This window comes from Adelges cooleyi, unplaced genomic scaffold, assembly GCF_023614345.1.
Source record: "Adelges cooleyi isolate 19-005CV unplaced genomic scaffold, UGA_ACOO_1.1 ACOO_flye_CR_arks_rails_tigmint_CR_PRNA_574, whole genome shotgun sequence".
Lineage (NCBI taxonomy): Eukaryota > Metazoa > Arthropoda > Insecta > Hemiptera > Adelgidae > Adelges > Adelges cooleyi.
The window spans coordinates 15,257,707-15,283,511 of NW_026096268.1; the positions used below are offsets into that span (position 1 = coordinate 15,257,707).

The 25,805-nt window shown below is 32.8% G+C and overlaps 3 protein-coding genes across 10 annotated transcripts in view; 2 read left to right on the top strand and 1 right to left on the bottom strand.

Annotated features, from left to right (window-relative positions):
• LOC126842641 (cAMP-specific 3',5'-cyclic phosphodiesterase) overlaps positions 1–7,855 on the top strand; it is a 255,397-nt gene extending 247,542 nt beyond the window's left edge. For all 8 annotated transcript variants that reach the window (XM_050579690.1, XM_050579687.1, XM_050579688.1 and 5 more), the window contains 10 exons: positions 2,128–2,240; positions 2,622–2,715; positions 3,193–3,500; positions 3,582–3,845; positions 4,181–4,280; positions 4,352–4,506; positions 4,580–4,702; positions 4,918–5,100; positions 5,170–5,284; positions 6,865–7,855. In XM_050579690.1, coding sequence (XP_050435647.1) covers positions 2,128–2,240; positions 2,622–2,715; positions 3,193–3,500; positions 3,582–3,845; positions 4,181–4,280; positions 4,352–4,506; positions 4,580–4,702; positions 4,918–5,100; positions 5,170–5,284; positions 6,865–7,016 — 1,607 coding nt within the window. In that variant the 3' untranslated portion in view covers positions 7,017–7,855. The remainder of the gene's footprint in view (positions 1–2,127; positions 2,241–2,621; positions 2,716–3,192; positions 3,501–3,581; positions 3,846–4,180; positions 4,281–4,351; positions 4,507–4,579; positions 4,703–4,917; positions 5,101–5,169; positions 5,285–6,864) is intronic.
• Positions 7,856–9,559: 1,704 nt separating this feature from the next.
• LOC126843266 (D-dopachrome decarboxylase-like) lies at positions 9,560–13,985 on the bottom strand. The gene is made up of 3 exons (XM_050580674.1): positions 13,840–13,985; positions 11,507–11,691; positions 9,560–10,036 (listed from the first exon to the last, which is right to left on the bottom strand). The coding sequence occupies exons 1-3, from the start codon at positions 13,942–13,944 to the stop codon at positions 9,931–9,933; spliced, it is 396 nt and encodes a 131-aa protein (XP_050436631.1). The 5' UTR covers positions 13,945–13,985; the 3' UTR covers positions 9,560–9,930.
• Positions 13,986–19,717: 5,732 nt separating this feature from the next.
• The window catches only part of LOC126843699 (uncharacterized), a 34,182-nt gene continuing 28,094 nt past the window's right edge, over positions 19,718–25,805 (top strand). The window contains exons 1-2 of the mRNA XM_050581391.1: positions 19,718–20,004; positions 21,763–21,882. Coding sequence (XP_050437348.1) covers positions 21,810–21,882 — 73 coding nt within the window. The 5' untranslated portion in view covers positions 19,718–20,004; positions 21,763–21,809. The remainder of the gene's footprint in view (positions 20,005–21,762; positions 21,883–25,805) is intronic.

Consider the following 25,805-nt stretch of genomic DNA (forward strand, 5'->3'; position numbering starts at 1 on the left):
ATAATATATTGAATACATTATTTTTTTTTAACGTTGGCCTAATTTTTCCATTAAGCTAACCCAATAATCAAATAAATAGTAATCGCTTTACTTAACATAATTAACACGGTTTTATTTTGCCAAATTTAATTAGTTAGCTGTATATGGAAATAAATGTATTATTTTATTTTAGACAAGTACAAATTATACGGTAACTTCTATACAATATATTAAGTCAGAACCTTCTTTATGGTATTGCAATTTTTTTTTGTTTATCAGCTCCGTTTTTAACAGTCCACTCGAATGCAAATTATAGCAATAATGATATGATACTTATTATTATATACAGTGTGTTCGAATTTAAATTTGGAGTTTTCACGGAGGTGAGGACATAATAGTACACATAAACATAGAAATCAGGCTTCTGACTGAACAGAGAAATATAAAAACTCTATCGAATGTTTCACACGGTTTTTATTAATTAATAATGGTAGGTGCTATAACATTGTAATAATATGTTAATACTATACGAGATAACGTTAATGATTATTAGCGAAATTATCATAAACGGTGTATGTTATTTTAATAAAATAATAAATATTACAATGGTATACCATAATCTACCCCTCAAAACTTAAACTGTACAAGAGACACTAAAATAGCATGTGCCTATTGATTTTGTGGACTAAAACGTTCCATTTTTTTTTTAATAAATTTAAAATAGTTTAATTATAATTCAATGTACTACTTGCAAAAGTAAAAATATATAGAAGGCATAACTACTTACTTTACTCTCCAAAGTGAAGTTACTCGTTGGTTACTCTACTTGACTTGTCAGAATAATAACTATTGTTGCTGTTGACTAGTGTTGGTTACTGTAATTGGCAATATACAAAGCAAAGAATCCCAAAAACCCCAAAAAACTAAAACCGAAAACACATAGGATACAATATTTTTAATGTTTAATTACTATAACTATAACAAAAAAAAACGAATTTTAAATTTATTGTTAAAAGAAAACTGTTATCACAACGTTGTTATCTTGAAAAAAAATATCACTATGATAACGAACTAGTGATAAGAAGATTGATAACTGCAGTTTCAATGTTTCACCCGAGTCAAGTTTTTTCAACACTTTAGTATAGATCATCAAATAAATCATACCATGATAATTTGAACACCCTGTATATTATGAAATTTGAATTGTACTTGAGTATTTTCGCACGCAGACTTCTTAATTGTGTCCCGACCTTCAGCGCGTGTAAGTATATACCTTCTCCTTATCCAGACTGTTCGCATTGTACGAGAGGGTGACCTCATTTGCAATATTAATTCATATATATATATTATAATGTTTATGTCGTCCGCGCTAAATAAAATACAATCGCGAAGGTAATCCAATGTATAATAATAATCGTTGTCGACCGGTTAGATAAATTCAAAACACAAAAGCTAAGATCATTGAAAAAAAAAAGAAACGCTTTTGCCAAGTCAGCATATGTAGACTTTGTTGGTTTCTGATGCTGCTTTGCCTTGTCAAGCAATCGGTTAGGTTTATCTTCATTTAGATATATACCTAAAACATAATTAAACATTTCATGTTTTACTTCTCTGCATTGAAGTATTTAATAATAATAATAATAATATGTATTTTTTTTTTTAACTAAAGTGTCTACTTGAAATCTATAACATTAGTGTATGTACTTATGACGTATAATAAACCTAACCAATGCACGTCATAATAAATTACTCGTACACTTGTTTTTTTTCTTTATAAAGATTATTTCTTGTACTTATTGTCGATGTATACATTTTTTAAAAAACTTGTTATAAACCGTCTTTGAGTATACAGTTTAATTATTTTTCTCATTAAAAAAAAAATACAACTTAACCACTGCTTTGACAGACCACAATCGCAAATACACCCATCGCTATATTTTTAGCCTTCTTTTTGCACTTGTCTTTGCTCAGAAAACTCTGCTCCTTGGACATGCCATGCCACTCTTCATCACACAAGAGGGTTATTATTTGCCCTTTCTTCCCAAGACGTTAACAATGTATACATAATATCTTATTCTGTGGATCAAGTCATCCGAGTAGCCAACTCTGCAAATGTCTTAATACGGTATGAATTCATTTGTGTTCTAGATGACGCATACCTCAAAATGTCGATTGAAACAATTGAGGAATTGGACTGGTGTTTGGATCAGTTGGAAACCATCCAGACGCACAGATCTGTTTCAGATATGGCTTCGTCAAAGGTAATGTATTAACAAACACTGTTTATATTTAACTAATATTGAACAAAACAATAACTGAAGTAGAAAATATATTATGATAGCTTTGGCCATTAGTCTCGTGGAGGGCATCTATATTATTCAATGATCAAAGGTTTGGGTAATTAACGATAGTATTAAAATTGGACAAGCTGATACGTTTGAAATACTTGATCTAAAACATGATACAATAAACGGTTAATTGTTCTTAGTTAAAAGCCTTTTAACGCATTCAAAAGGTTCTATTGCCCCGCTACTCTGGTAATTCGTTGAAATAGAAATCCTAACAGAAGTTCTCTTTGATATTATTATAGTATTATTTTCTTAGCAAGCTCGCTAACCGTGTGTATTTTGTTTGTGTTTCAGTTCAAACGAATGCTTAACAAAGAGCTGAGTCACTTTTCCGAGTCAAGCAAATCTGGAAATCAAATATCCGAATATATATGCTCTACTTTTCTCGGTAAGTACTTTGATGCCGTTGGTCGGATCTACTATACCGTGGACAATAGATTTACAATAGCAGTATTGTGATAATACAGGGTGTTTCAAAAAGAATGAGCGGGGTTTTAAACGGCTGTAGGTTGTTAAGTATTGGACCTACGGCGCTCTGGTAGGACTTGAACAAAAGAGGGAGTTGTCAAGTTTCGAATGACTGCCACTAGATGTCTCTGCCATTGGACAATGAAGGCTGGCGACACAAACGGGAACGTGGCAGAGACATCTAGTGGCAATTATTCGAAACTTGACAACTCTCTTTTTCATTCAAGATCTACCAGAGCGCTGTATTCACAACCTACAGCCGTTTGAAACCCCACCATTCTTTTTGAGACACCTGTATGTTATTATAAACGAGTTGGCTGTGGATTCAGTGCCGGATTTACTCTTACCGTCAAATTGCTTAAAACCGTGTAATACCCTTTGAATAACTGTCTTGCAGACAAACAACAGGAGCTGGATATCCCGTCGCTTCGCCAGGAAGACCTCCAGCAGGACGAGGCCCGGCAGGCTAAAGCGTTGGCGGCGGCGGCCGCGTCGTCGTGTTCTTCTTCTTCTGCGGGGCCGGCCAGCAGTTCTCAGCCGGCGGGGTCGCAGTCCAAGAAAAAAGACAACGTGGTCAAGTCCAAAGTAACGCCCATGTCACACATTTCCGGTGTGAAACGGGCATTGTCGCACACTAACAGCTTTGCCGGAGAAAGACTACCCAAGTTCGGTGTGGACACAGTCAAGGAAGAAGAGCTCGGATCCGTGAGTACACCACCGCCACCTTAGCAGCTCGTGCCCTTCCTTCCGTTTAACAGCAGCTAACCCCTTGTGTTTGTCGTATAGACGTTGGCCGAAATCGACAAATGGGGCATCGACATATTCCGGATATCAGACCTGACCAACAACCGACCTTTGACCGCAATCGCGTACACCGTTTTCCAGAACCGAGAACTCCTCAAGACGTTCATGATACCGGCCAAGACGTTCGTGACGTTCATGATGACCCTAGAGGACCATTACGCCAAAGACAATCCTTTCCACAACAGCACGCACGCCGCAGACGTTGTCCAGTCCACCAACGTTCTGTTGAACTCGCCTGCGCTGGAGGTAACACACGATCAGCTCGAAGAAAATAACACAATAGAGGGTGTCCCAAAAAGAATGCTGGGGTTTCAAACGGCTGTGGGTTGTCAGTTATTGCACCTACAGCGCTCTGGTAGGGCTTGAATGAAAGAGACAGTTGTCAAGTTTCATGAATGACAGAGACATCCAGTGGCAGTCATTCGATACTTGACAACTGCCTCTTTCGTCCGAGCCCCGCCAGAGCGCTGTAGGTCCAATACGTCACAATCCACGGCCGTTTGAAACCCCACCGTTCTTTTTTTAAACACCACCCTGCACATTAGAATGGTACTTACCTGGTTTTTTATCCACTTTCTTAGAGCGTGTTTACGCCTCTGGAGATCACGGCTGCCCTCTTCGCCGCCGCCATACACGACGTCGACCATCCCGGGCTGACCAATCAGTTTCTCATCAACTCAAGTCAGTATCTAACCTCATTACCCTCCCATTAGTAATATAATTAACCTAAGACGGCTATGTTGCAATCTCAGGTTCCGAATTGGCGCTCATGTACAACGACGAGTCTGTACTGGAAAACCATCATCTGGCCGTGGCCTTTAAGCTTTTGCAAAACGAAGGATGCGACATATTCCAAAATGTCAGCAAAAAACAAAGGCAGACGCTCCGGAAAATGGTTATCGACATGGTACGCCAATCGAATATTGACATCAACGTTTTGTTGTTCGTTGGAATATTATGAGAATTTTTTTAATTCACAGGTGCTATCCACCGATATGTCCAAACACATGAGTCTGTTGGCCGACCTAAAAACCATGGTGGAAACGAAAAAAGTGGCCGGTTCGGGTGTACTGTTGTTGGACAATTATACAGACAGGATACAAGTACGGGGCCTAGTCGTCGCCTACAATACAGGGTGTATCAAAAAGAATGGTGGGGTTTCAAACGGCTGTAGGTAGCCCTACCGGAGCGCTGTAGGTTCAATTATTTCACAGCCGTTTGAAACCCCACCATTACTTTTGAGACACCGCGTATTGTGTATTATAATATGAATAATTTTGTATTATTATTTTTTTTTTTTTGTGTGTATGTCATTTAGGTCTTACAGAATTTAGTGCACTGCGCGGATTTGAGTAATCCCACCAAACCGCTGGAACTCTACAAGAGATGGGTGGACCTTCTGATGGAAGAGTTCTTCCAACAGGGTGACAAAGAGCGAGAACAAAACTTGGACATCAGTCCGATGTGCGACAGACACAGCGCCACAATTGAGAAGTCACAAGTATGGACGATGGAAATTAAATACCGAACACTTGTTTTTTATTTCACATTCGTTACGTTTTCATCGCAGGTGGGATTCATCGACTACATTGTACATCCTCTCTGGGAAACTTGGGCCGATCTGGTGCATCCCGACGCCCAAGACATACTGGACACACTCGAAGAAAACCGAGACTGGTATCAAAGTAAGTCCATGGGCGATTTCTTCCATAACTCGTGAAAGTTTCCGACATTAAACGACTGTTTACTGTTTACTTGTTTCAATGAATGTCTTAAATTTACCTGCTCATAAAAATGTATTGTTTTACCAATTATTCAATTTATTATTTACCCGTTTACTAGATTTTTGTACTCGTTCACTTTATTTTTTTACTCATTTACTCGGTTTATTTACTTGTTTCATAAAATATCCTAAATTTACCTGTTTATAAAATGTATCTTTTCTTGTTTCCCCTCTGTTTATTTACTCGTTTACTAGTTCAGTTACTCGATTGATTTCCTAGATTTGTGTACTCGCTTACTCGGTTCGTTTACTCATTTACTTGAGTAATTTACTAGATCCGTGAACTCTTTCACTCTGTTTATTTAGTCATTTACTCGATTTTTTTACTTGACTGTTTCATTAAATACCCTAAATTTACCTTATTATAAAATGTAATGTTTCTGATTTCTTCTATTTACTTACTCGTCTACTAAATTTGTTTACTCGATTGATTTACTAGATTTGTGTACTTGTTGGCACTATTTGTTCACTCGCTTTCTAGAATTATTTACTTTTTTTACTCGGTTTCTTTACTAGATTTAATTACTCGATTATGCCAGCTATTTACTTTATTGGCGTACTCGTTCACTTTATTTATTTACTCATTTACTAGACCTTTTTTTTACTAATTTACTTAATTTATTTACTCATTTCATTAAAAATATCCTAAATTTACCTGATTATAAAATGTATTCTTTCTTGTTTACTCGTCTACTAATTTTGTTTACTCGTTCGCTCTATTTGTTCTCACTTTCTCGAATTATTAATTTTTTTACGCGTTTACTCGATTTCGATTTTACTCATTTACTCGATTTATTTACTCGATTTAATTACTCGTTTACGCCAGATATTTACTTTATTGGTGTACTCGTTAACTCTATTTTTTTACGCATTTACTAGATTTGTTTACTCATTTACTCGATTTAACTACTCGTTCAGTCGATTTATTTACCAGATTTGTTTACTCTCGTTTCTTTACTCATTTACTAGATTTCATTACTCGTTTACTGCCACGCCCATCTATCTTACCTTTCTCTTTTTACTTTATTGGTGTACTCGTTAACTCTAGTTTTTGTTAATTCACTAGATTTCTTTATTCGTTTACTCGATTTGTTTACTCAAATACATTAAATTTATTGTCGTAATCGTTCGCTCTTTTGTTTTTTTACTCGTTTACTCGAAAGTAACCACTCGTCCAGTCGATTTGTTTGTTTACTCGACATTTAGTTACTCGTTTCGATAAATATCTAAACACAAACGTATCCTCTTATAACAACATATCGTTCACTCGTTTTTAATCGAGTTTTATTGGGACGTTCGGCGTGTCATCTTAACTAAGTATCCAACTGTTGGCTAATCTTATAGCCAGCGGCTGGTGGTATGGTGGTTGCTGCCCATAAGACAACATACTGTTAACTCGCGATTGGACATCGTCTTCTACTCGGAGAAAGTGAAAAACGTTTGTATTAATATTTCAATTTTCTTTTGCCCCCCCCCCCTCAGGCATGATCCCGCCCAGTCCACCTGCCACCGAATCGGCCGACGACCGCGACAGCGGCGACGACGAGTCCAAACCCGGCGGCGACCAGGACCCGAACATCCGGTTCCACGTGACACTGGAAGAAGGCGACGAAGACTCGGTGGCGGCGATGTGACGCAAACTGGTCGGCTGGTGTCGCAAACTGGGCGAAAAAGTCAACTACTGGTGGAAGACCAAATGAACGACGAGTCCACGGCACGACCAACGACAACCCCCTTTTGTGGAGAGTCTCGTTGGACTTCAAATAATGCCACCCTCTCCCACACCCCCAAGCCTCCGACACAAGCAACCCCCTCGACCCTGAAAAAGTTATAATCGTTTGTGTTTGCGTGTTTGTGTTTCTATATGTGTTTGTACGTGTGAAAACAATAAAAATAAAAAAAAACCATCTTTTTTTCTCTGTCTAAACTTGATAACAAAAAAAAAAAAAACATTATATAAGTCCTATATAATTTTCATCTTTTTATTTTATACTCGCCCGAAAAAAGGATCGTTAAAAAAGCGGTGGTATATTCGTTAATCTCATTTACATTGTAGAGTACGTGTTATATAATATCATGATGATGATCGATATGCGCATAATATAATATGAAAAAAAAAAAAAACATTACACGAATAAAATATTAAATCACTTTATATATATATATATATATAATATATATGTAATTTCGTTGTTAAAAATTATCATACATTTAAGTAACGTATTATTAATTAAGTATTATAGTTTTGAGAAAGAGTGAGTGAGAAAATGTTTTGTTTTATCCTTTATGTATAAGCGCAGTGTTCTCTCGATTTGATTTTGATTTGTTTTTTAATAATATCCATTATCGTTCTGGTTTATAGATGTTGTTATAATATTATTATCAATCAAAATATATTATTAAATATAAAAAATACACTAAAAAATAAACGTTACGGTCGATTAAATTTGAAAAAAAGATATATAAATTAATAGTCTAGAATTTTTTTTTTTTTTGAGCTTAATATTATCATCTTCATACAAAAAAATCTGTATCCCTTGAAAATCTCAACCCAACCAGTACCATAAAAAAATCACTATAACATGACAGTTTTTTTTTCCTGGTCTGAGACAATATTCTTATCGATTTAGCCACACAGTATTATAATTTTCTTCGCTTTGTATAAAAGAAAAACATGGTTTTTGTACACCACACATTTGCTTTTAGCTGCGTTGTTTACACTTGGACGACTTGGTTTGTAACAAGTATATTAAATACTAAATAATTACTTCTCTTTTGGTTGCTAAACCGCTATATAAAAATAACCCTCCCCCCTTTTTTCTTTTTTTATTTATTAAGATCTCGGCCTTCCAATAGTATTAATCGAATTTTTTTTTGTTTTATTTTCTTAACCGTTTCTCCTCAGTATATAATATAAGTTATAACACACTGTTGACCACCTGACCTTACTGTGTTGAATATCATTCATAAGCATAATAATAATATGTTACTTGTTTGTCTTGAAAAACGTTTTCCCCAATATATTATTATATCATTGTTTATAAAATATAATATTATCATTTATTGTGTACAGTAACAGCTATATATTGTCAGCTGGTGTTTGATTAATGAATTTGTACCGGTTTTTTTTGTTGGTCAATTCACACTTGCATTTCTTTACCGAAAGTGTTTTTTGTTGATCGTTTTAGGAAACACTTGCATGGAGAAAAAAAAAACGATGTTACCTTTCTTTTTAATATAATAATATGAAACTACTAAGTTGTGTATTATTATATATATATATATATATATATGTTAATATAATATATTATTAAAATTATTATAATTATTGTTAGTATTATTATTATTATTATTACTACTATTATGATGATTATATATTATTTAAGATAATTAATTATTATTATTAGTGTGTATTCGTTTATATATTTTTTAACGACTAGTCAATTTTTCGCCAAATGTTTGTACAAATCTTAACACCCTTATCCCAAAAAAAAAAACCCACCCCCCACCACCATCCCCTACTATACATTTTCCCGCCATACTCTTTCTACGTTGATATAGGTATATGTATATTGTATTGGTTAGGTTAATATTATTATTATTATTATTGTACCTTTCTTTACTCGTTGTATTTCTATTTCTATTTCTTTCTTTCTTTCTTTCTGAAAAAAAACCACATTTTATTATCTATCGACTGTCTATTTTATATAAGCTTGGTAATTCAGGGTCCCCAAATTTTTGTCCAAATTCCTATTTACTTTTTTTTATACATAAAAAATAATCTAATTTTAAAAAAAAAAAACTAACAATAATAATATTATATATTAATATATTATTACTATAATATTAATTTAAAAAATATTATTATTAAACGTGTACATATAATAATATACCTACGTCTCTTCCTACGTTTACATGTATAAGTATATATATTATGTATGTATACATAATAGTATATATATATATATATATATATATATATATATATATATATATTATGTACTATATATACAAATATAAGTATATCACATACTATTGTGTTTACCATTTACAATATTGTGACAAAATATATCTTTCTCGAGCCCTAGTTTATTGTTACCGTCTTTTTTGTTGACATCACACGCCCTAGCTATAATAATTATTATTCATATATATATTAAATGTATTTCAACATGTGTACTCATTTGTTTTAAGGTGTATTTCTTGTTTTTTTTTTTTTTTCAAACGAGCCGGGCTTGATTATAATATATCTAAAATTTAAAAACAATCTATCGTTTTTGTCAGTGTTGTATAATTCACAAGTAATACACGGTTATATAATCATCACATTTATGTATTATTACTGTGTTTAGGTCGTCTGTAATTTTGTACCAAATAGAACGAATACGAAATATACAATATAAAAATCGGTACAATATAAAAAAAAATAAAAGGTTGTGTTTTTTTTTATTATTTATTTACTATTCGAGTACCTACACACGTTAATTACACACCTATACGAAAAAGGCAACAGTGATATTAATATGATATTATTATTATCAGGTGTGTTCATTTGGTGGTGGGAAACGGTCCTATTCCGTCCCAGAAGCATTTCAATGTCTTACCAGCGTTGCCCATCATGGCCAAATCGTGTTCGTGATAGAATATCATTACTCTAAATGAAAAAAAAAAACAAAAAAAAACATATAAAATCATTTAAAGCGAACGAGGAAAAGTTTTTTACTGAGGCGCAAAAGATAGGCAATAAATATGCAAACTTTTCAATATATTAAACGATCGTTGATTTCCAGCAAATTTTGAGTAATGTGATGTTTGTTTGGAAAACAAAAAAAAATATTTATTAAACTGATTTTAGTTTATTTAAAAAAAAAAATTCTTTCAGCGAGTGCTAAAAAAAACGATTATTTATTTTGTAACTAGAAAATTATTTGTACAAAATACAAAAATGTGAATAATTTTAAAAACAGAACTTCGTTTAAGTAATGTTAAACTGTAAAGCATAAAATCACTTAAATAAAGGCTATATAAGGTTAACAGCAAAAATACTTGGAAATAAATCAAGTCAAAAATTTGTATGAAATGTTTGTCCTTTTTATTCTCCTCAAAACCACAGATTGGGGTTAGGGAAAAAACATAATATGTTCAACCCAAAATACTAGCAAATATAAGTTTAAAAAATCTATAAAAACCTACATTACACATAATATAAAATAATTCATATTATTATTTGCAGCGCAATATAGTGTATATATTTTTATTTATGTACAAATTAATTGTACTAATTTACTTAATGCGTAGCTGTGGTTTGGCTATAAAACGATTTCCAAGTTACATTCACTTATTGGCCATTAAAAAGTTCTGGTTTTATGTGAGAAAAAATCCTTTCAGTTTTTTACTATTATTCTCAAAACATGTTTCCACATAAGATTGTAAGATTTCCAATTTATGCGGAAATTGTAAACAAGCAAATTGAATAGATTGAAAATGAAACCGAAAAAAAATACACTTAAGTTGTGACCCCAAAAATTCCAAATTTTACAAAAAAATAAACATAATTTTAGTTAGTCATAAAAATACAATTTGTAAATATGTATTCAAACGAAACGTGTTGTTGAAAATGTTTTGAAAAACAAATGATTACAAAACCAGATAAATAAATCAATAATGTTGAACAAATTTTTTTTTTTACATAATTACTTGAATTAAAACAATCTATTTTTCCAGTTCTCTTTTAAAAAAAAAAAATTTCCTTTTTAAAAATCCCAACCCATAAAAACCACATTGGTTTAATATTCAATAGTGACAATAAAAAAATTTATTTTCTACAGAATTTTAAGACATTTATTTAATTGCGTTTTTTTTTAAATATTCTTTGCATTTTTTTTTTATTGCATTGTTTTATTAGCGAAAGTAGGCGACTAAATCATCGACTCTATTAATCTAGTACATTAATATTTTTAGAATCTAATCTAGTTTTCCGACAAATTAAGCCGAATAATAATATTATATTAACGAACATGTTTTTTTTTAGTAATTTAGAAAGGAGAATTACATTCACCGTTTTATTTTAACACATTTTTTTTATATTATTTTCTCGTTGCCCTATATTATACATCAATCTTACCTAGTACTGTCTAAGCCGAGGTTTTTTTGGAAATATTCGCTTATGGCAGCCACATAGTACTTGACGGCTTCTTCTGCCACCGTGCCCGGCTTTAAGGAGCCTCGAGTTATGTGCATGACTGCACAAGGGGCATCCGAACCGGAAAAATCAAACCTCTGTCCGCTGCGCAATTGTCCCATGATGACCTTCCGACAAGAAATTGATCAATAATTAATAATAATATTATGTGTAACACCTATTTAGTTGCAAAGAAATCATTTTTTAATATCCAAAAACGTGTCTTAATTTGAATAGTAACCAGTATTTAGTATAATATACCTATGTATTAGTACACAATCATAATGATATATTAAAAATGAATTACAAACGTTTTTTTTTTCCAAGGCCCAAGTTAAAGATTACTCACAGACCTTTTGACACAAAAAAATTCGGCTAAAAACTTTAAAATTTAAAATTAGCTGTTGAAATAAAAAGAGAATCTATTTATATCTTACTACTTATCTCTTATCTGTTATCACTTATCTCTTATCACTCAACTCTTATCACTTTTCTCATATCTCGTATCACGTGAATGTGTAACGCGAAAATGGTTACATGAAATTCCATGTATCCAGCCCAATAACATAATATCCACGTTAAAATAAATGTAGCACTCATTTTAAGTCTTAAGTATTTCGAGGTATTTAGAATCCCAAGCCCCCTCCCCTCCCCTTAATCTCCACCATGTTTTATGATTTTCCAAACAAAATAATTGCCCAAGTGAGCAATAACATAATTTGTTATATAAAATTCTATCTTTTATTTAATCAATTAGTATACATATTTTGTTCGAATGTCTAATTATTTTAAATAATTTTTTTTTTATTCCACATTTTTATCACAAATAAACGGATTACCTATACTATATGGATCCGTCGATTGTACCAAACCGGAAGTGTCTTACGGTTAGGTTAGGTAGGCCTTGGCGAAGTGATTTCGTATAAATTTGAAAATGTTGCTAAAAGCAATATTTACAAAAAAATTTGTAAAAAACTTAACACCGACGTTTTCCTTGAAAATACTAGTTTTTTTTAAATATTATGTTACTCGGCAAAAGCTAAGAGCGAGAGAGCTGTTCAATTACAATTATTGCAAGATTAACATGGCAAGTTAACAATATCACAATGAACAAGTTAAATCAGTATCATAACGAAATGGCGTTACAAAAATATTACAATCATATTTCATATACATATTACAGCGGTTTCGATTATAGAAATTATATATTATATTTGATTTTTTTTTTTTTTTTTAATGAATAAAGGGAAGGGGGAAGCAAATCCGTGTCTTAAAACGCGGAAACCCGTATAGGGCTGTCCGAAGGTAACGCAAGACGGTTTTGTCTTTGCCAGGTAATTTGCACTTACTGTGTATAATAATAATAATAATAATATGCTGTACTTAGGAGAAAAAAAACCCACGTGGTCTACTTGAAAATCATTGTCAACGCCCAAAACGTACAAAGGCGCGTTATAGAAGGTGAAAGCGTGATATGCTTGTTAATCGGTTACAAGACGGACAGAATATCTAATTAAACTATATATATATATATATATATATATATATATACAGAGTGATCCCTTTATCGCGAACCACTCAATAGTTTACAGGGTGTAATAATCAAAAGTCAAACAGTCGTGGGTGCCCGTGAAAAAGTGATTAAGTCAACAACTATGATTACTTTTCAGGAAAACGGAAAATAAGGTTTAGAAGAATGACATGTAAAATCGGGTAGGATTAGGATAAGATAAATATTTTTCTATTAGGATAATAAAACAGCTTGTTTTGTACTTTCCTGTATAAATTAGAATCTATAAAAATTACTAACAAAGTAGCTGTTATAAGTTTAAAAAAAAAAAATTGACTTAAATCGTATTGAGTTGAATTCACTCATTTTTTTTTTTTTTAATAAAAGGGTTAAGTCGTTTTAATAATAATATTTTACAACACTCTTGATATCATAATGTAATGTGGCGGGAAAATAGACATAACCCTTTTATCACACTAAACAAATGGCCAGTATAACAAATGACATAACTCTTGTTACACTATTTAGTTGTAAATTGAAAAATATTTAAGTCCACTCATCACAAAATGCACTAAAATGAGAAAAAATAGTTACCTAACTCGACAAACACTTGTTTATTATTCATTTAGACTCAAACTATAGAGCACAAATGATAGGGTTTTTTCAAGTTTTTAAAGTTATGAGAGTTTAAAAGAGCCGTTGAGTGGTTCATGGTAAAATGTTCACACTGTATCAGGCAAAATACTATAATATTGTACCGCGTTACCTTTTTGGGGCGATCGAACAGCGCGGACAGGAAGTCGGAAGTCTCTGAGAGGAAGTCTTCCGGTATTTGGCCGGGTCCCAAGTTCGTGTCGATCGTGTAGCTCATCTTGACAAAAATCCATACGTCTTAACCTGCCTGAGTAGCCGTATTGGACTGTGTAAAATGATCATTGTACGGTGGTTATGTCAATACCTAGACGTTTGACCCCCAAGACGTTATCAGCACCTTTTTTTCCTTCATATTATACGGATAAGGCGATTCTTTTTATTTTTTTCTCAATGAACTGGCTCGACGGTTTTTTCCAAATGTGATATTTTATCACCTTACACATATGGCATTTGACAGTTTCTCAACACACACTGGGTTCGCCCAACAACAATTTCCCACACCGCAAACGTTAATTATTAATTATATGCTTTCGGTTTTGTGACGAAACCGATAATGGACACTAATAATATCGTCGTTGTAATAACAATAATAATACAAATAACAACAACAATGAATAGACCCGAGTTCGACGTGAAGACAATGCCGGTAAAGCGACGGCCAAGAAGACATTATAAACGTCTCCTCGAAAACCCAACTTAACGTGACGGATTAAGACGTTGCGCAATGGCCATTACCGTATTTGAATGCTCGGTTTTCTGAAAGAAAAAAATATCAACCAAGACTAAAAGTTGTTTAAAATATTATAAAAGCAGAAAGGGATAAATGTGTGTAAAATTTAGGAGGAGGATGCTATCAGGATAATGTATCTCATATCACTTATCTGTTATCACTGAGCTCTTATCACTTTTCTCATATCTCTTATCACTTGAAAGTGTAACGCGATAATGGTGACATGAAACTTTATGTGTCTAGCCCAATAACATATCCATGTTAAAATAAATTTAGCAATAATTTTAAGCCTGAAGTATTTTAAGGTATATTAGAATGTCTAATTATTTTAAATAATTTATTTTTTGTTCCACTTTTTTATCACAAATAAACAAACGTTGCGCGCAATGGCCATATTTGGATGCTCGGATTTCTGAAAGAAAAAAATATCAGAAAGAGATAAATGTATGAAAAATTTAGGGGAGGGAAGGATGCTATCAGGATGCCACTAATGTAGACAGTTTTGAAAAATAAATTATAATATGATAAGATGTTCAGTTAAAAGCTATTGGATTTTGACATAAGTATGAACTTACTAAGGCAAGCCACATTGTTGTTTATATGGGTCGAAAAGTACAGAATTGGGAAGACACATGTATCGAAGAAAATAATTAAAAAATAAATATATGTAACCAGAAATGTTTTTTAAAAAATTTACTTCAATAACAGTAGCTGTTGTTCTTAGAAAACAAATCAGGCAACAATAACATTAATTTACATGATAGTAAAATAGGTTGTTTTTGCAACTAACTAGTTGAAAGTTGGGCAGCGTCCTTTTGTGTAGCTTGAAGAGTAAGTTAGTAAGTAATTTTTTTAATATTCTTTTACAAACTGTTAGTGTTTGAACCTGCTTTGATTTTAATCATATTCTAACTATTTACATGGCGTTTAACATTTTACTATTTTGAAGTTATATTGTTTTGAATGTGGTTTGTACATAACAACAACAAAAAAAAAACATTCCTAACCGTCTTTAATTTCACCAAGTTAGATTAATTGTAATTCACAAGTCACAGTTGAGTAGAATAAAAATACAACATGTAAGAAGTACATTGGCTGAATTTCAAATTCGATTACGTTTTTATTATCATCACATCTATTTTTTTATTATTATTATTTTATTTTGTTTTCGCCATATTTTACTCGATACTATCAACAAACTCTGACCTTGGTTTAAGCGTTAAATTTAATTAACCTAACGACAAGTTCAAGAGATTAAAATAATAAAATATTATTTCGTTTTTTTTTTTTATTAATAATAACTGTTTTACTTTCAATTTTAATCACACAACACGTTTGACCGGTTCTTTATTGTACTGCCTACTCTCGCTGCAAGTACAAGTGTTGTGTATTAGAAAAATCAGGTTATATAAATAATAATAATTATCGCTGATAAAAAGCTATTAGACTGAAATAAAAAAAGTCGGCACTAGACACATTTAATATACACCAATGTGTGTACACAACATGCATAAAAACTTACAAAAACGATCATTTCTTTCACAAACTAGTCGTTAATAAGTTTATCAATCAAATTTTACTCTTAATTTTTATTACACCGGTTCAATAATATTTGTGTGAAAAAAAGAAAGTACCTACCGCAATATGGTAAGCAAAATTATAAGGCAAAAACTGTTTAAAAGTGTTCATACAAAATGGTTAAAACAGAAATTTGAGCTCCACATATATCCCAGGCATTAGGTCCAAAGTTTAAAGCGAAAAATTAGAAAAAAATTTTAAAAATAGGATCTACCTGTTCTTGGTAATGTGAAAATCTTAATATGTGAAGTATAGTGCTATAGTAAATGTTGTCTTATCATCTCATCTATACTCTGTAAATTTGTTTGTTTGCAATTGAAGTTATTTTTATAAAATAAAACTAAAATTTAGAGAGTTGAAACAGTATTAAAAAAAATCTATTATATGAATTTGGTCGTGTTTATATACATACATGTCTTTTAAAATTCATTCCACGTGATCTTCTATAATTAACTATTGTATTGACAGCAAATATATACATATGTATTATATTGCAATTGAGACCTCATACGTGATAAAAAAATTAAAAAAACTTTCTTCCTCGTTTAAAACAATCTACACATTTCCGCATGTATATTGTATACATAACAGGAATGGGACATGTTTAACAATTCTTTGTATGATGCCTCCTTTACCATTAGGAAGGTTGAGAGTTTCTTCAATATTGTATAACAGACGGAAACTTATTTATTAAGAACTATTACCATAAAGTACCCAGAAATAGTTGAATAGCTTTAAAGCTTTACCGCCACAGATCTTCGCAAAGTCTTCAGTCCAATTGTCTTTATCTCAAGCATGACTAATCCCTGCAATATTTAAATCACACATTTTTTTTTAACTTTACAACAAAAATGACTACAATTAACGCGTTAATTGTAATTTACTGACGACGACAACATAAAAGCACATATACTTTCACCTTTTACATATTAATGAGGATCTATACTAAATAATGCACTTAGAAATGGATAACTATGTTTTCAAACAATGCAACTTAAATATGAAAAGAAGTCACGTTACGGTTAGGATAGTATTATATTTTTATTAACTGACATTTAAATACCAACTACTAGTTTCGATAAAAACAGCTATTCGTTCTTAACATTTTAGGTAATATTCTTTTCCTAAAAATAAAAATAAAAAACTAAACTTCTTTAATTAAGACTACACCATTACTGACAACTAAGACTAGACAACTTTTCTTAAAAAAATTATTTGTACAAAATATACAAACTCAATTAATCTAGCATACGTCTAAAATGTGTGTACAACAAAGTTCTATTGTAACTATTAGTTTTTTTAAATTCCTCAAAAAATATATCGGTAAATTGTCAACAAAAAAAAAAGTACTCTTCCAACTGTATTATTATAGTCGGGTCAAAGTTAAAATTATTGTATCATATATGCATTAGCATATTACTGTCTTAATGTAGGAGTAGAAAGCGTTATCACGTGCCCCGTGAAAGGAAAGGTCTGTTGCTTAGGTTGATTTTTTTTTCTTCTACAAATAACTTAATCGTGAATAATAATTTTCACTAACAGATAATACCGTACACGACTGAAATGTGTAAGTACCGAGTACCATATAAATGTATGCTGTATGTAACTTTTTGTGATTTTTTTTTTTAAGCAATTTTGTTTTGTAAATTTCAACTGTAATATTCTCAAGTATACACACAATGGAAAAACATAACGATTTGTAACGCTCAAAGTTTTTCAATTTAATAGGAAAAAAAACCTTTCACTTATTTAAGTACAATGTTTGTGTCGTTCCTGCGTTTATCACACATCCACATCATTGTCCACGTGTGAAAATTGAATATGAAGTATTTTTTTTTTTTAACAACAACAAACGCAAGAACCCCGTTATTATCGACAACAGCTCATTTGACTATTATTATTGTTATTATTATTATATATTATCCACGCGAACGCGTAACGTACCTATTTACCTCATAATACAAGTGTCCACGTCACTAAAACACACTTAAGTGCGACACACTTGTGGTAAAAATTGCAAACTGCATATAGTTGCAGTTAGGCACTTCTCAGTGCCAATGTGTTTTTTATATTTTATAATGGTCAAGAGAAAACCATACTTCAACTCATAATATATTTAATAAATCATTGTCTCTATAGCGTGGCAATTATGCAAAACTGTAATAATTATATCCCCAAAGGTTTTTTTTTTAAAGACCAAACAGTAAAATCGTGCGAAGGATGCGCCACTATAGCAAATTAATATTATCATTGCTCTCTCTTTATCCAAACAAAGAATACATGTTACTCACACTCCAACAATCTCAAGAACAATACAATGCTTTGAGGGAGGTAGAAAGTATCGACACACCCTAAAATATCGAACGCTCTACAATGAGTATGATATATATTTATATATCTCAACATTATTAGTGCTAGTGTTGGTCAACATTCAGATCATCATTATCTACAGCTAATGATCTTAAATCTGATGTAAGAACAGTGCTTCTATATGACCAAGTGACTAATGAGCCTGCTGTTGTAAATCCAGAAATTTATTTTGCTTGTTGCGACCTTTAAGCTTCCTGATTGTGGTTTGTTTGTGATAAACACAACTGCTATTCTTATGACTCGTTTGCTGACACAACCCGTTGAACCCGATTGCTCAATTGATTATTATAATATTATATTATTTTTAATATTAAACTATGCGCATACATAATTACTGCAGCTACTACATTAGACATTGAACTAAATTTCAATATTGACTGTCAATTAACCTTCCAATCGACATGCAACTTAAATTTTTCAGCATATCGTGCAACTAGTATTGGATGTGTTAATCACTTCCAGTGCGGTGAGGTTAGGTTAGGTTAGGTTATATATATATATAAGACTATTCACTATCTGTCAAGTTCTTTGCAATGGCGGAATGGGCTACTGGGTCCAGGAGTGAGTTGGGAATTTAAATCGAATCTTGAGATTGTAATTCATCTAGTCCGCCCAGTAAATTTTTCCACCAAACCAAAGGTTCCCAACGACCTGACAACATGAGTCATTGAAATATTTTCTTCTTCTTTCTAAATTTATTCTAGACTATCAAGGTATCAAAAAAAAAAAATTCCATTTTCTAAGACTAAACATTCCGCTTTAGCAGTGCTAAAGTGCGTACCGTCATACAGGATAGTAGCACTGACTTAATACTTTTCTTGCAAAGGTGTTGCTACCAGTTTAATCAATCCGTGCTTCATAATATTACATAAATATGTATTTATTTGGGCCTTCGCTCGCTTTGGGTATGTTCAATAACAACTTTCCGTTACTTTGTAAATTCCCTGGACAGCAGTGTAGAGTAGACTTGCCCGTCTTGTCCGTCTCTGGTCACTCGGGTCTTAAGTCATAATCCGATCACGTTGGGACGTGTTTGGACGTCCGAAAGGATTATAAACCGATAGAATAAATCGGTTGTTTGTTAATTTTTCTGTGAATCTTTTGTTGACTCAACCGGCGGAGCACACGCGGCCCGTAGAAAGCGCACAGAGGAAAGTAGGTGAAAGAAGAGCCGTATTATATTATATTATACTACCATACACCGGCGACCGTCTTCGGGTGGGAAATAACACATACAAGCGGGCCCAGGTACAAGAACCAACGGTGGGAGGCATACCGGTCTGGTCGAAGGCCGGGGGCATTACCGCCGCGGTTTCTGCTCTCCAGTAGTGTCCACACCGACGTGCGCTTCGCTCTATAACTGCTCAAACGGAACGTCCTAAGTCTTAATCGATCTACGATCTATCGATCGCGTTGTGCGTGTCAAATCATCATCGTCGCGAGATCATTTTCGGTGCCGTTTGGATCGAAAAAAAAAAAAGAACACCGGTTAATCTCAATACTATTAAACGACTGGCGCACATCTCGGTTATCATCAGCCATCATCGACGCCATGGCACTAGCAGTGCTCGACCACGGACCGGCCATCATCGCACTGGGGTAAGACCACAAGACCTTTTAGGGGTGAAGTGTTTACCTACCCCCAACACCTGCCCCCCAACTAGAGACTTGCACTACACCCCTTCGGTACAAGGGCTTGGCACGAGCCGGCGTTTTGTCTGGCAAAGTCAATGCACCGGTTGCGTAACGGTAGCGGTTCATCCGGATACGTTTGACCGGAGAACACAGGAGAAAGTGTCGCTTTCACTGTGACCTTCGGCTAAGACGATGACGGCCAGCCCTTAAGCTTGATAAACAAACGCGCCCACGTCGTGTAATCGATGACGTTATCCAATGTCATTGGGGCAGACGGTAGATACTAAGCAGTAGAAATCAGCCAGCCAACCAACACACAGAGAGATAAGGCCCAGACGCGAAAAGACAGTGCCTAAACCCGAGGGGGATGAGTGCGTGTCCCCCCCCAAAATATTGTTTTACTCCGTTGGAAACTTGGAACAAAAAGTCAAAAACACGGTCAGGGTACAATAATTGTTGGACTCTTGAACTTGTGAATTTTTCCATCACAGCCATCCTTTAGTTTTATACCTCACATGTTATTATAACCTAACCTAACCTAACCTAACCTAACCAAACCTTACCCAACCTAACCTAACCAAACCTTACCTAACCTAACCAAACCTTACCCAACCAAACCCAACCTAACCTAACCAAACCTTACCTAACCTCACATATTATTATCATCATGTTGAGATTTCTCCAAACGCGGTCTCCAACGGCGTCGGCTAGATCTCTGTAATCAAACGAGTGACAACGCGCTGTTTAAAAAGTCATCCGTGTAGTATTGTGTGCTTATTGTATGGATTAAAGTGCAGGAGGTTATATAATAATAATATGTATTATGTAAAATTAAAAAAAATTAAAATATTATGCTCTCCCGCCATTCGTAACGCGATAATTAGGTTTTATCAGAATTATAAATTAAATATTAATAAAAAAAAGTACAAGTGTTGTGTAGCGAAAAAATATTTTCATTTTTTCTAATAAGAAGCGTACGCGTAGTACGATAGTAAGGAATTTATAGGAAATGCTAAGTATAATAATATTACCAACCGTGAACGCGATACAAAACTTTATTGGTAATTAAAAAAAAATGTGTATACTTTATAATCGTTATTAGGTGTTATAATACCGTTGATAATAGTATTACTTCAGGATTATATTACATTTTTATAAACATAAATTTAAGTAGAATATAATTTCCCATAAACAAACAAAATTATTCGATCACGAGTGACGTTCATTAAATTTTATAATATAAACATATTTGTATGGGTAGTTAATATGTTCTTATTTTTACTAAATAAAAAGTCCTCCACTGATGGCCAACTGCGACAGTTATTTTCTGGACGAATTTTTACCGATAAACTAGTAATCTTGCTAAACATAAATGTAAAAATTTGCTCACATGGCAATTAATACTATCTACACCTAATGTAAAAACAACAGCTTGATCACAGACATCACCTTTCTCGACCACAGTTCTACATTTTATTGGCACGCGCTGTTTAAATTTCTATACCGAAGCCGTTCTTAACAGCTAACCTTACCGCTAACACTTATATAGTAGTGTTCACCGTTAACATCATGGACAGCTCAGCTTTAATATGATGTGTGTGTGTGTGTGTATGAGACAGCTAGGTTGGACAGGTTGTTCTCATCCGACTCGTCTAACAGCTGCAACCATAACAACAATAATAAGTAATAAAGCCAATAATTGTATATTTTGTTTTTCACCAGAAGTCGGTACGTCTGAAGAATAGTGCAAACAACAGTATACAATCAACATGGATATAAACGTTTTGAAAAAATTAACCAGATCCGGTTTCATATTGCTTCACTTTTCGGCGTTATTGATCGGTAAGTCACACCCTTATACTATGATCAATTACTAAGTCCAATCGAACGTACCTTAGGTCTAAAAGGGCCGACAAGAAATCAAAAGAATTGGTCCATTTAGGCCTACGTGTATTACTGCCAATGAATTCATTAGGTACATTACATGTACAAACGATGGCGAATTTCACCGGATAACACTCTGGACGGTTACGGTAATGTGCGCTAATTACTCGGTTCCAGTTTTGTACGTTTGCATTGATAATAATTAACACATTACCACAGACAAACCGTGTTCGGACAATATAATATGGTCCAAACAAATATTTTTGCTGCGTTAAAGTCTCCAGCTAATTCGTCCAAGACAGAATAATAATATATAAAACGCCCTACACCGGCCCAGGCAGACCTGACTGCAAATAACAATAGACATTTATATTGTAATTTTATGTTTTCCCAATGCAAGTACGTTTCGAAAATAAATACCTATCTAATTGTCAAACGTTACCGAAGAAAGTCGACGCCATCGTACATTTTCATACAATACTGCAGATTTACTGCAGCCAGAGGATAAGACATTGTGTTTCTTTTATCCGTGAAACATGTTACACTCAAATGTCGGCAAAGAAAGTAATGATACATTTCAATGGGGCTGCTGCGGTTGACCCCCCTCGAATTCACACGGCCATTGTCTGTTTGTTTTTTTTTTTGGTACAACCGTCTTCACTTTTCTAATAAATAATAAAAAAACTATTTATCATAACTCATATCGGTCAGGAATCTCATATTTTGTTTATTTTCAAACCGCTAATCTTTACCTTTTTTTATTTTTTTTTTATACATTTTTGTATATAGACAAGTCCGGTCTGTAATGTTATGGAAATGTGAACACAGCCGAATAACAATAAGCCGCTTAATAATTAGAATAAACATCCAAGTCTTTCGGACGACGATGCGAAATTAAACGGGGAAAGTGTATTTAACTAAAGTATATTGTATAGTAGAGCAAAATATATTTAGTATATAATTTCCATCATAAATATTCATTACTCTTTGTTGATTTCAATAGAACTGTTGAAATATATATGGTATTATAAAGTAGACCGAAATATAAATGATACTAATTTTACACTAGTTAGCTATAAACTGACAGTTTTATCCTCGGAGAAAATGTATTAGTTTTTTTTAAAAGAGAAATATTTTATAATGAAAAACATACATAAAATTTAATTTTAAAAACGTTAAAAATTATAAAGTTTAAAAAATGAAAGTTAAAAAACATATTGAGTATTTAAATTATATAGTGTTTTTTAATTTAAACTCTGATTGAAAATATTTATTAGGTTAGGTTTGGTTAGGTTAGGTGAGGTTTGGTTTGGTTAGGAAAAAAAGTCCTTCTCTCCACAGGGCAAACGTATGAATCAAATAACCATGCATGTATATTTATATGTAAATGTTTTAAATGTATGTCGACAAATCGAGTAAATGAAAAATAAATAAAACATGAAAAAATATGGACTGTTTAGTGGGCCAAATTTTGCCAAAGTATTAATAAGCAATTGTTGAATTGTCCTCTAGGCAATATTGGTTACATTAAAAGTCTATGTTTTGTTTATTATAATTTTTTTTTTTTCATATCCAATATTTTATCATTTTATTTTTCATACAAGATTTTTTTTAATCAGTTCATTTCGTTTTCTTTTACTGCTGTACAGCTATCATTCTTAGGCCGGTTTGCTACTGTAAAATTGTTTAAGTGTTTTTAGACGTCATATTGTATACATTAGCTATGACATAATGTGTACACACCACACTGAACGATTCGATGAAGAATAATAGAATTTTTTTTTCGACTTTCTTTTACATTGCCGACAATAGCAGTCGATAAAGGCGTACGCCGACTTTGTGTCGGTAGAAAAATTCAAAGATAATATAAAGATATTTTTAACACATTTTTTTTTCTTACATTTTTTCTTTGCACAGCGTGACATTGACCCAAAGTGTTAGCCAAATATTATCGTTGAAGGTGCACCGGGTTAAGAGGAAAAAATCATTACCAAGGATGGTAATTTATTGTAAACCCGTCCTGGTAAACAATTGATACACAGTCATTAATAATAATAATTGTTCAAAAATAAAATGAAAAAAAATTCAACGACAATATTCCAAACAGCGTTATTGAATAAGATATAATATATTATTATACAGAAAATATGACAGTAATATTAATAGGTAGTGATCATCCGTGCACGGTAAAGCACATCCGTCTCGTTAAAAGTGCAATAATTAACGGTCAATAGTAAAATATACTAATGATGTTTGTGTAGGTATACTATAATGATATAGGTATACATATGTACCTATGATAGTCTAATAATAAAAATTATGACATTTTTCTATTATGATAATCGTGTCTTGAGGCGATTTTCAACTCTTCTACTTGTAACATTATTATTACCATTACAATAATTATTATTGTTGTTGTTGTTATTATTACTATATTAACCTCTCTCTTCGGCCAAACTGGTTCAAGGTCCGGTGCACCGTTTCCATTCCGCCGCCTACAAAATATATTATTAAGTATTATACTTAATATTAGAGAAATTCGGGAAGAGTTTGTTGAAAATAATAACACATAGGTACACACTTTACCGACTTGACCGAAGTAACGTTACTTTGGTAGTTTTTGCAGCCATAACTGCCAGGTGCAAAAGTCACGACACAAACGTGACCTGGCTGGGCCTTAAAAGGTTTTTTTTAGGACAACTCATCACGAGCTAAATGGATATAATATAGCGCCGAGCAGCATAATAATAATAATAATAATAATACTAAGAGAGATGATGATAACTTAACTAGCGTTGGCGTTTCCCACAAAAATCAAAAGTAGTCCAAAGCCAAACCCCCCCCTTCACCCATTGCCAGAGAACATAATAAATACAAACAAATGAATAAAACTCGTCTGCAAAAATGAATGAACTTTTTAACCTTACCTGATTTCTCAAAGACACGTATTAAACGTTAAACTTTGTAATTATTTTATTATGAAACCTTATATTTTATTACAACTCGAAATAAAATTAAAAAACATGGAATTTTAAGCTAAAGAAATATGATAATGTTTTTAGGTTTTGTTGTCATACAACACCTTAAAACTTAAAATTAGTGCTACATATATATTTTTAATATGGATATGTTGTTGGGCTTTATGACATGCAATTACGCGTTACACTATCACGCGATAAGAGATACGAGAAAAGTGATAAGAGCTAAAAGATAAGAGATAAGTGATAAGAGATAACATTATCCGTGATTCAATGTTTTTCCGTGAAGAAAATAAATAGATTCTTTTTTTATTTCAACAAATCTCTCGGTAAAAAATAAATGTAGGTATTTGTAGAAGCACTAATTTTAAATTTTAAGGTTTTCAGTATCCAGACGCATTCATATACAGTTTTTTACCGAGAGTCGAATATGAAATTTGACATTGACTTTCATGCACGAATGAAAACAAAGATTATTCCAATTATTATTGCAACTAGAATACCATTATTTTTTATACGGTTTATAATAATTGTTACTGTTTTACCAAACGAACCGTGACTGAATCGTACCGCGGTGGTCTCTGAGCTATTTTATAGCTTTTAAACATCCACACGCCGTACTTACCTGTACCTACCTGTACACAGGTAATGAAAACCGTTTTTCCACGGCTTGTCATCATCATCGCTCATCGTTATAATAGTATAATAGGTATATTTTTTGCGTGTCAGTCCGTGTGCTTTACACACAAGTGCATGTACATTGAGCCAGACTTAACGGTTCATAAAAATTAAATAGGCCGACGACGGCCGGTAACCATTAAACGATTAATCAAATCCCATCTTAGGACTAGCTACTAGAACACAGCAAGCCAACAGTAATAGCCGTTAATTATATGGTACGTT

Coding starts and splice junctions, on each gene's coding strand:
- LOC126843266 (XM_050580674.1), bottom strand. CDS start 13,944: ATGAGCTACACGATCGACACGAACTTGGGACCCGGCCAAATACCGGAA. Junction 11,692..13,839: donor TGTTCGATCGCCCCAAAAAG/GTAACGCGGTAC, acceptor TCTTGTCGGAAG/GTCATCATGGGACAATTGCG. Junction 10,037..11,506: donor CTCGGCTTAGACAGTACTAG/GTAAGATTGATG, acceptor TTTTTCATTTAG/AGTAATGATATTCTATCACG.